This window comes from Charadrius vociferus, unplaced genomic scaffold (assembly GCF_000708025.1).
Source record: "Charadrius vociferus isolate BGI_N301 unplaced genomic scaffold, ASM70802v2 scaffold147, whole genome shotgun sequence".
Classification (NCBI taxonomy): domain Eukaryota; kingdom Metazoa; phylum Chordata; class Aves; order Charadriiformes; family Charadriidae; genus Charadrius; species Charadrius vociferus.
The window spans coordinates 1,712,833-1,724,437 of NW_009649570.1; the positions used below are offsets into that span (position 1 = coordinate 1,712,833).

The 11,605-nt window shown below is 41.6% G+C and overlaps 1 protein-coding gene across 2 annotated transcripts in view; it reads left to right on the plus strand.

Moving 5' to 3' along the window:
* Positions 1-5,364, plus strand: part of NAB1 (NGFI-A binding protein 1 (EGR1 binding protein 1)) — an 18,710-nt gene extending 13,346 nt beyond the window's left edge. The window contains exons 4-8 of one of the 2 annotated variants that reach the window (XM_009890144.1): positions 71-181; positions 438-440; positions 2,516-2,657; positions 3,809-3,958; positions 5,089-5,180. In XM_009890144.1, the coding sequence (XP_009888446.1) occupies positions 71-181; positions 438-440; positions 2,516-2,657; positions 3,809-3,958; positions 5,089-5,180 (498 nt within the window). Of the gene's footprint in view, positions 1-70; positions 182-437; positions 441-2,515; positions 2,658-3,808; positions 3,959-5,088 lie in introns of both variants that reach the window. The other variant, XM_009890143.1, reaches the window with a different exon arrangement.
* The last annotated feature ends 6,241 nt before the right edge of the window (positions 5,365-11,605 follow it).

The following is an 11,605-nucleotide window of genomic DNA, read 5'->3' on the forward strand; positions in this document are numbered from 1 at the left end:
ATACAGAGAGGATGAAGAAAAATCAATAACATGTCCCTCTTGCTGTTTGGTTTCTTCTTATGCTCAATAGGATGGTTATCCTGATTTCCAGGACACAGTCCAGACGCTCTATCAGCAAGACAAAATGCCACTTGCTTTGGCTAAAGGAAATAGTGAAGACTCAACAGCTCTTAATTCCCAGGTAAACCAACTACACTACACTGTGAATAATGCAGGCCATGTCTTTGTGCATTGATTTTGATGTATTGTTTTGATGACTGAAGTAATTACTGTCAGTTTTCAAAGGCTACCTAGCTTAGCTGTGATTGCATCACTCCTTAATTTGGGTTTACCTTCTGAAACTCTTCTGACACAGTGCTACAGCTTTACCCTTGATAGTTCCAAGGAGGTAAGATCTAGTGTAGTAGGCTTGAAAATACGTGATTGCCTGTCAAGAGCAAGTAGGATACTATTGGTACAGTATGTGCTGTGTTACTTGCGTTATTAGCTATAAATGGAAAGTTCAAGTTACTGAGTCTACTGAGGAATAGAGTAGGCGATCTTGGAGTCCTCAGTTCTGACGTTTCTTGTAGGAAGAAAGGCCAGTATATTTAGGAAATAGTGAACCTCTGGATCCAAGAGGATAAATTGCCTTTCTAAATAACATCTAACCTGGTGGAACTGCAGTGTTTTCAAGTACCCAGAAAGCTTTTGATAAATGAAGACAGGCTTCCGATTCTTTTTGTCTTTTCTGTAGTGTATCCCAGCCCTGAGGCAAAATACTCATGTCCTACTGCCAGTTGTTGCCAAGGAGGGATTTTAAGCTAAGTTGCAATAAGTTTATTTCGTATAGCTGACTTGAGCAAAAGTTATCACTGAATTTTCATGTAAGATTACATGATTACATTACGCTCCTGTTTTCTGAGACTTGATGTATTACTGTGTCTTTTACCTTCTTCTATTGCAAAGTAGTGTACAGTCATACAAGTCTTTTCATTGTGATACATCAAAAAGCAATTATGCTACATGTTCTGATGTCACATAATGATTAAATGAACTTGATTTTTGCAAGCTTATTTTCATCTTGTGTATGCTTTGAAGTTTTCATTGGTCACTGCTATATAACAATGGACTAGAGATTTATTTTAAGCTTAAAAGTATCTGCAACTCTACAGGTTTTTCTGTGGTGATCAGAAGCATCATTGCAGTTTAAAACTCTGGGTTTATCCCAATTAAACAACAAAGATGGCATGAGTGCAAAGTGTTTTATGCTTTTTAAAAATTATTCTACAGTTCAAAAGTTGTAACAGGAGTGACTGAGTAGCAAAGTTAAAGTACATTTGAAAGTAAACTATTTGAAAATAATTTCTTTTTTTGACCAACCTCACAAGGCCAAGCTTGAGCTATCAGTGTTCTTCTGCAGAACCTGATGAGCTCTAAGCCAGAGTAAGTAAGTATTGGCCATGTCATTACCCTGCTGTCAGGGTCATCACTGTGCTGGAGAAGCTCAGACTTTGCTGGTCTGTTATGTGCTCATTTGTAGATTGTTGAACTATGCTGAGTAAGGAGACTTCTGTGGGAAGTCGGGGCTTTCATCCTCTCCCAAGAAAAGTTAAGTGCTCTGCACTTAATAGGCCTCTGTACTAGTTGAAACAATTATGACATTACTGGAAAGAGAAATGATTTTTTTCCTATCAATTGCAGATTTCAATTTTGTACACTTTTTGTTCTTATGTTCCTTGTGGCTTTTCTAAATCAACTTTCTTGACTTGTGATTTTCTTTTTAGTTTTGCAAGATGCTTATTTACATTCTCAAGAACAAGATTATATTGAAAGTTAGAATTCTCTTGGCATTAAAGTCAATGACAAACATTCAGACGCCATTTCCTCCCACGTTGCACTGCATTGTTTAGTTTCACTCTCTAGAGGTGTATAGGTCTTGTTCTTCTTCTAGACAGACATTTCACACCTTTATCCCCCACAAACATACTGTCATCCTACACTTTCAGAATGGCAGATTTTTAAGCTTGTGTAGTGCTGTTTCCTAAAATAAAGATTCCAAGATGTCTGGTGAAATCTTGGCATAAGTTTTTAGCAGATGTTGCCATTGCTCTTGGAATATTTTGTGAAGAATACATTTGAACAGAGCTAACTGGATAATTAAGACATTATTTTTTGCTTTTCTTGAGATTCTCTTCACGTAACCTGCAGTCCTAAAGTGCAGAAAGTGCTTTTTGTGTGTCTTCAAAGAACAGAATTTAGTGTTGCATTTCTGTATGGATGAACTACAGCAGCTTGCATTTTAAGTATTCTTGAGTGACTCAGATATACAGTATGAAAATCTTTATGGGTGCAAAAATATTTTGTTTGCTTGATAGTTTTGAAGAAACTGTAAAGCACACATCTGTACATATGAGTCAACAAAGACCTATATCTAGGCTGTTAGTCTTTTTGATTTGATATTGTTTTTTTTCCCCTGTGTTTTGACTCGCTATATGTATGTATATAGAGAGAAATTTTTTTGCTTTATTTGCAGTCGGAAAAGGTGATGGCAAAACAGATGGAGTTTCTTTGCAACCAGGCTGCATTAGAGAGACGTCTCTCCACAGGGTGTTACAGACAAAACTCAGAAGAGCACAGCCCCAATGGCATGTCATTAGATAATGCTGATGGACAAGGTACGGTAGCTTCCAGGCATGGTGTTGCTGCTAGCAAATGCATTTGATATTATGCAACCTTTGTCAGTGGTGTTATTTATCTAGTGTAGAACACAGAACACTGAATGGACAAGACAAGATCTCTGCCCTGAAGTGCTTACAGTCTAAATAATGCAATCAGATGTACAGTCAGATCCTGCTCTGTTACCCTGATGCATCTGGGCAAACTGCTTTCCCTATGGATAATGTGGGGAGGGAAGAAAGTAGGATGCACTAATGTTGAGGGCAGAACTTGGCTCTAGCTTTATCCTAAGTTTTGAAAATAAAGCAGAATGTTGCATTTAATTTGGGTTCTTGCTTTGTGGCCATTGAAAGTAAAGCAGATAATGTAGTTGGTAGCCCTTTTTGTTTACCTGTTTGTGCAGTCTAGGAACAAAACCTGAGGAGCTGGCTATGTAAATTACTAAGAACTAAGCAGATTCTAATGATGTTCTTAGTAGCTTGTTATTCTTCAAAAAGCTTACAGTTTTGTGGTTATGTCTTTGATTTACCAACTAGCTATTCCTTTCCTTGAATTAATTTTAGGAGTGTTTGTTTTGCTTCTGTTTGGTTTTCTTTTTTTACTGTTGTGAAATGAGACAAAATGTTACAAACACAACAAATAAAACCAGAAGTTCTTCTCTCTGTTTTTTAAGAGCTAGTTTGTTTAAGGAGGGGGGAAGAGAAGCAGTAGGGGGAGAAATTAAGGGAGTCAATATAAGTAAGTGTTAAAACATAGGTTTTCATTTGTGTGCAGCAGTGTGTCTTTTGTGTCAAGCAATGTGGTTGACACAAGGATACAGGAAAAATTAGGTATGTGGATCTAGCTCATCTTGATAGTGCAAGTTGCTTCTTGATCCATTGTGCAGTGGGAGCGGGAATTTTTAGCATCTCAAAGGGTTTTTTGAGCAGAATAAGAGATTATTTTGTGTGGCCCTTTCTAGGAGTGCCTGTGGAATAGTCTGCAAAGCAGCATATTTACATAAGCCTTGTTTTGCTAGAAATCTTCCCTGAGCAGCTGGAATTTAGGATGCACTTTTGCTGATGGAATTAGCATGTCTTTAAGTCTCTACCTGTTTCTTAATATTGCTTTGCTTTTAATGCATCAATGTTTCACTGTGAAAAACTTCCAGGTGAAAGACCGCTGAATCTCCGAATGTCAAATCTGCCAAGTAGACAGTTGCAGCACATTTCGCTTGATGGAGAGCAGCATGTTGGAAAACCTCTGTGCAGTGATTTGATCCGGCTTTACCCCAGTGGTGAGGCAAAGTCCCAGTCCTCGGGTTAGTGCTGTCCCTTGTAAATTACCCACCATTTCTTACGAAGCCTGTGATGTACCTTACTAATACACGATGTCTTTAAACGAAGAAGCTAGTAGCTCAGCCTGGTGTGCTTCGTGTGTAACCTTTTAATCAAGGCTTTGGACAAAAGTTTAAGTAATGTCACTTGTTAATCCAGAATCAGATCAAGTATTATTTGGGAAAAGCTTAAAGGATGCAGTAACTAGGCTTTGATAAGCAAGTTCTGGCATGTGTCTGTCCTCAGAGAGCAGTATTGACCTGAACTACTGCTGTTAAATATTTATGTTGCTGTCATTGTAATGCAGTTTGATCATAACATGGCTTCACTCTGTATAAAGGAATCGGAGTTTTTTATAAAAAGTCCTTTTATTCTGGTTTATAAGGACCTAGCACTTTTTCTGTACAGTGAACAAATCAGTCTTTTCACTGGGTTTTCCATTCACTGGCTTCTGCTCGCTGGCAAACTTGTCATTTACCTCTGGAATTGGGAGAAACTTAGAATAAGTTTGATAGAAGACAGCAAGAATCCTTTGTGAAATCTATACGGGTCGTTTCAGTTTAATACTCAGCGCACTAGATCAAGCCAGGAATTCTTGCAACTCTCGCAACTTTAGGAATAATAATAAAATCCCACCTGAGTTTGGAAGATGCAATGGGAAAGAGGTTATTTTAAAAAAAAAATAAATGCAAAAGTAGTTGTTTTGAAGACTGGGCAGAATCTTGCATCTTCCACTTCGGTATATTGCAATCTTAGCTCTTCTTTTTTGCAGTTTGTCCCAGTGATAATTCACTTAGTGAAATTTCTAGTTGGGGATTTTTACCGGTTCCCTTTCAAAATGCAAGTGAAGAGTGCATGTCCACTAAGCTGTGCTCGCAGAGCGAATTGAAGAAAATCTATGGTGATTACTCTGTCATCACTGCAATATAACTGAGGTGATTCTAATCCAGCTGGGTTCAAGCCCAGTAGGAGGAGGCAGAATTTATTGCTTCAACTGTTAGTATTCGTATGGTTCATGCCTCTTTATCTTGAATTAAGAACAGAATATATTTGTTTCCAAGCAGTGTTTTTAACATCTTTTTTCTTTCTTTCTTTCTTTCTTTTCTTAATGCAGAAGGCCTTGGTATTTTAAAGGATTTTCCTCATTCGGCTTTTAACAACATAGAAAGGAAGGTCATAAAAACAGAACCTGAAGACACAAGATAGTCATTCTGCTCTGGAAAATGGTGTCATAGTAAAGAATGAAACTTCACAGGAGAAAAAAAACAGCCTTAATAACCAGTGTTGCCTCATACAAATAAGAGATTTCAATAGCCAAAGCCTAAGAACTGGTACAGTAATCTGTGGAAACAGGAAAGCAAGAGACACTGCAAACTAAAACAGTAATACAGGTGGATAAACATTCCTGTAAAAGTGGTTTTATAACGTGGGAAGATTCACAAATTAATATTGTGGGTCTTCATTATTTAAGAATGTATTATGTATTTGTATAACTTATCAAAGTAAATCTAGATGTCGGGACGTGTATTGAGTCCAGTAGATGTGGCTACAGTTCATTTTACTTGAAATTTCAGTGTCTACTTTAAGTGTACCTAGCGTACATATGGTTGTTAAACATTTGAATTAAAAATCCTTGGAGAATTAGGAATGCGAACCTCGTGACACAATTAACAGCAAGTTTGCAACAATATTTGTAGAAAAAAGAAAAATGCATAAAATATTTCATGGTTTAAAATGTTATGTGGATATAGCATCTGATAGACCTAGACCCTGATTCTGTATTATAGCGGACGTACTTGACACTTAACTATCGTTACATCAGTTTCAACGGTTTCAGCAGCCTTTGTGTAACACACTTAGAGCATAATACCTACCTACCTACAGTTCAGGAGTGTAGAAAATGCCAGTTAGAGTATGGAAGAGTCCATATGATTGGCTGCCATTCTGGTGGGAAAAACTATGGTTTTATATACTGTACAATTACTAAAAGCTCATTTGGTAGGAAGCCCAAGAGACCAAGTAGCATGGACAGGGCTGCAAAAATTGTGATTCAGACCATTACAACTTTTTTGGACTTTTCTCTGTGGATCTTTAAACAAACAAACAAAAAGCATCCTAGGTGTGACAAAGAGGAAATATGATGCAGGATTTATGCATCGGTGTAAAAGGTTGCACCAGATATCCAGAAACCATAAGATCTTTTGGAGGGGAGAGAAAAAAGGAGTTACATCTTTAGCATGTGACTCCTTATTAAGTGCTGTCCAGCCCACATGATTCTATGAATATACCGTATACTGCATACAGTATGCCAATATGTTTCTTTATGTATGTGATTAATTAACATCTGTATTCTTTATTTATTTGACAGTTTTTATTTTTTGTACATTTTCACTTTTGCAGATGTCATTTTGTCTAAGGAGAAATAGTCGGCATATAACTTTGGAATTTACCGTGGTGTGTTTGTGTGCATCCATTTTTTCTCTGCGCAGCTCCCTCAATAAGAGTTGCTTTCCTGCAGTCAAAATAGTTACATGCCTCGGTTTCTCAGTAAAGTTTTTGCCTACAACATGTTCTGGAGAGGAAAGGGAGGGCTGAAGAAAGTAAGTTACCGTGCAAGTGGGTAAACTTCCATATTCAGGTGTGCACTTCATGTCTGCAGTTTGCTCTGTGTCATAGATGTGTATTAACGATTCAGTCACCGTCTATGTTGTACTGAAAAGGTCAGCAAAATGTGAGCTGAAATGTCTACACTGCAGTCTCTTATCACTGTAAACGTATCTAATTATTTTATCACTTTTGATTTGTGGAACAAAGCTTTATAGTAGAAACACCAGTAAACAACTTTTTATACTATTAAAATGTTTGTTTTTTAAAAAAATGTTTCTTGAACTGTATGGTACTGTTTCACTTACTGAAGTATCTTACTTTAAGCAATGGAGTTTGCAGCTTTGCTGTTAGAAATAAGAGATTGAATGTGTAGTGTTATTTCCTCTTTCCTGTTGTGCGAGTTAGTAATACGGATAAGATATTTCTTCAGTTTGTAACGTTAGCTGGTGCCCTGGTTAGTATCTGAGTAGCTTTCATGAGATATGTATGGAACTTGTCAAAGGACAGCTTAAGGTTTGAACTGTACAGCTTGAGTGATAGAAGGTACCAAGCAACGAGACTTTAGAGATGCAGGAAATGTTCTGGGTTTGGTTTTTTTTTTTTCAACATCTGGCATGATCAAAAGTTGTGCATGGATCACAGAAGAAGCTCTTAAGCTTGCTGGTCTCTTCGATTAAAGTGAGAGGAAGGAAAAAGAACTTGCTAAGCAGCACGCTGTTTCAGTTGAGTCCAGAATTTATTTTGTAAACACTAATGTATTAAATTTGCTATAAATTAAAGTATATAACAGTTATATTTTTGAGTTGTAAATACAGTACTTTGTGTCACAACCAGTTGGTTATCTCTAGAATGATATTTCAGTTTATAGTCCAACAGGCCATTTCAGTCTCAATAAGCTGGAAGCAATTTTTTTTACCGGTTTGCAGTTGTATGATTTTTTTTTTTTTTTCTTTTTTACCTGGGGCGGGGAGGGGGGAGGAAAGGTGGGAGGAACATTCTGAGATTGCACATACATTTGGTAATAGCAAATATTCAAGCATTGGTCTTTCCATGACAAAGGTCTTGGTGGACTGCAACTTGGCGAGCCTCTGGAGTCGCAGGTGAAGGCTTGCCCTCATCTGCTCTTGAAGGGTTGCTAGATTCAGGTACTCTGGATCAAAGGCCAGCCCTGCAAATGATGCCTGTTCTTATTCACATGTTTATATTGTTGCTTACAAAATAAAATTCACCGTGAGAACTCTTTAGTTTCCCCAGGGTTTTTCCTTCCTTTTTTTTTTTTTTCCCATTTGTGTTTTCTAAAAGCAGATGTTAATTTTCTGGGGACGGGGAGGAGGGAGTAGCTTGAACTGCAGCTCTCACTGGAGGAAGCTTTTTCCTGTTCTTGTGGTTGAATCCTCGTTTATGGGTGGCCTTGTTATGTGCGCAGCCTGCGGGGCTTTAGCGGGCCAAAGCAGAGGGAGGAACTAAAGCCCAGGCAGGGTCTGCAGCACAGCAGTCTTATTTAATGTCCTCTCCATCTCCTGCGCTCTTGCTTTTGTGCGTGCTTCTATTGGTGCAAGAATGCAAACAAAGCAGGTCTGCTGGGAGGTGATACTAGGCCATTACAAGTGGTCTTTGGGAAGTCTTTGGGAATTTGGGAGGCGAATCACTGCCCAGCCATGTGGCTGCCCTCAGGAGTTGTCTTTGTGATCCACCATGTTTCAACTTGCTTTCTAAAGGGTGGCCCACATCTCCATAGTCAAGTGCTAAAGTTTTGTTGGAGAACAGAAACTGAATGAGAGATGGGGTATAAAAAACCAAAGAGAAACAGCCCAGGGAGCAAAAACATTGGAGAGGAGCTGGGGGATACCTTACCAAAAACCTTCTGAACCATCCAAGTTGCTGAGGTGGCATAAAGTCAGGTGTGGTTCAAACCAGAGGGGAGAATCCACACAGCTTCATGGGGTCAGACTAGAGTGCAACTCCCCTGCCTTCTCCCAGCCCGGAGAAGATTAAATGTGGGACATCAGAGCCAGTGCCTTAATGTTTGCTGGATTTTGTCTGCACTCCCAGTGTGATCTTGCCCTCTTCTGGGAGAGGAAATGGGAGGAGGAAAGAAGGAGCTGGGCACTGTTGGCTTGAAGGTGTGAGGATGGAACAGGATATGAGACAACTTACTTACTGATCTTCCAGACTGCACACAAATATAACTGGAAAACCTTTAGATACATATATTTTTTTTAACTTGATCTGGGCCAAGGAGTGACTGACTGAAGTTCAATAAAAACACAGCGGTGCTGGACAGGCAAGGTCCTGCTGGGGCCCACAGCCTTGCATTGGGCCCACCAGATTCAGTGTTCTCATGGAGTGGTGGTGAAGCTTAACACTGAGTTGGAAAGTGCTGTTGGGTTAAACAACTATTACAGAAGGGTCATTAATGTTAATTTGAGATTTCAGGAGGTGCCTGTTTTTCAGTGCAGCCAAAAAACCCTCATTGTCGTTTACATTTTTATTGCTGGCTACCTGCCTAAAGCTCCTGTGTCTTTTTCTAAGCAAGCGATTTATATAAGGGTCGGCAGGGAAAGCATCCGCTCGTGGCCATGCCTTCACTCCTAGAGATGGCTTTGCCCATCGCAACAGGTGCAGAACTCATTTCCTCCACGTTTTCTTTTTGAAATACAGAAAACTCGCACACAAACACTGGTTTCAGACATGGTGAGGAAACGTTTTGCAGTGGCCCCTACAAACACAAATGCTCGTTACTGCAGTAATTGGGATTTGCTAACACTTTGGCTTGGGTGTGGCCTCCTGAGGCGGTGGGGAGAGCACACCGTGCTCAGGGCAGCCCGCTCTGCTCCTTCCCTTCAGCATGGAAAGATTTTTCAGCTGAAAAATCAGCAGCACCCTTTGCACCATCACACTGGCCACAGGCAGGCTGGGCTGTGGTTTTGGGGTGCCAGCTGGCAGGAGGGGGGGGTGTCTGCTCCCCCAGGTATGTCTTCCCCGGAGCTAGGAGGGGTCATGCTGTGGAGCTTACTGGCTGTCTCCTTGAGCAGGAAAATGAGGAGAAATGCCGCAAGGCCCTTCTGCTGTACAGAAGGGTTGAAAAGATGTTGTGCTGCAGTGATTCAGTGGGGAAAGGATAAATCCCTCACATACACCTACGCACCACCACGAGAAAGAACTCCGTGGGCAGAGAAGGAGCAGAACATGAAATATGAATTTCCTCGAGCTGCTCAGGAGGGATGGCTTTCCAGAGCCCTTCCTCTGCCAGCTCTGTGCTCCCCCTGCCCGTGCCCAGGGAAGGCCCCCAGGCAGGGCTGCTCGCCCTGCCCCATCACTTCCACCTGCAGCCTTCGTCAAGGGCGAGTCCCCTTCTCACATGGTTTTGGACCCACTGAAGAGGTGGGTCAAGGGTGGCTGCCCATCCCTGTGTAAGCTGGCAGCTCCAGCTGGCAGCTCAGCCCTGGGGCTGAGGGAGGCGGTGGAGGTGGCTCCTGCTATGGAAAAGCTTTGGAAGCCCTAACGTAGCCTACTGCCAAGTCCTTGGGTCATCAGGCGGTGCCCGGGACAACTGCTCACCCCAAAACCACCCTTCCCAGCCCAATCTGGGATGCTCCTGCCTCCCTGGTCTTTGGGTGAGTCCGTAAAGAATACCGCTTTTGCGTGGAGGGGAGCTGCAGTTGGAGATGCTGAAAAGGTTGATGAATCCTTTTGCCCATTTAACAAAATATTCGGAGGTCTTTAAAGCATGTTTGTTCTGCGATGTCCATCATCTGTGATGGTCCCTGTTAGAGCAGGGTCCATGCAGAGCCTGGTGCACATGTGGAGTCCCCCAGAGGAGTCACTGCAGCGAAGGCAGTTGCGGCTGGTTTGGGTAGATTTAATTTACATTGCACGGTTCTTACTCAATTTTGTTTGCTTTCTTAAATATTTTATATTACTTCTCGGTAAATTTGAATTTCTCCTATATCTTTAGAGCGCCTGTGTATGCAGTTAATTTCCTATTACCCTGGGGATTTTAGACAGCTTCGTTCTCAGAGCTATTTAGAAAATTATTTAATCACCTTGGAAAATCCTATGTAGCCAACAAATCTTGTGTTTACTTATTACTCGGTTGTAAATTGGAGGTGCAAAACATAGCAGTACTGGGTTGTAAAACTGCACATAAGCCTCCATTGAAATCCAGTGCCAAAATTTAAAAAAGAAGAAAAAAAGAAAATTAACTCTTTGCGTGCAGTGACACAAATGCAAATTAATTTTTTCATCACAAGGTTGGGCAGGAATTTCCGAGGTTTCTGTGAAGCCGAGTAACCCCAGAGCTTGAGGGTAGCTCATCAGTGACACACCGAATTAGGATGTGATCATATTTACGCGTTTTGAAACCCCGTAATGACTCATCCATGTGCCATTAAAAGTTTGCGCTTCATAAACGTGTGTGTTTGACTGCTGAGAAGGGGCCGTGTCGAACGCCCACGGCATCTCAGGAAGACAGCCCTTCCTCCCACCGCCCCCTGCCATGGGCAGGGATGGGGGCGCAGGCACCGGGATGCCGCTCGGCGGGGTGTCCTGCCTGCGACCTCAGCCCTCCTCCTGCGTGTCCCCAAAAGGGGATTTGCGGGGACACGAAACCGCTGCCTGAGGGGCCCTTAGTTTCAGCATCGCTGTGCTGTAAAAAGAAGCGTGAACTGGTGCCCCCCCTTCATACAGAAATATCAGGAGCCCGAGAGGGGTCCCGGTCCCGGCCCAGGGTGTTGGGGGGATGTGGCTGGGGGCTCCCGCTGGTTTCGTTGGAGCAGTGTCGGCAGCTTCAGGATCCTCCTCGCGCTCATTCAGGAGGTTCTGCCTTGCCGCCACGCACGGGCTGAGCTCAGCAGCATCCCTCTCGTATCTCCCCTCTCTGGCTTGCTTCCAGCCTCTCCCGCGTGCGCCCGCTTATTACTGTAGCATCCAGCATGTTTTACTTCATATTCATCTCTTTTGCACATACCAGCCCACTCACATATTAGATCTGAATCTTTTTTTTTCCTTCTTCTTCTTTTTTT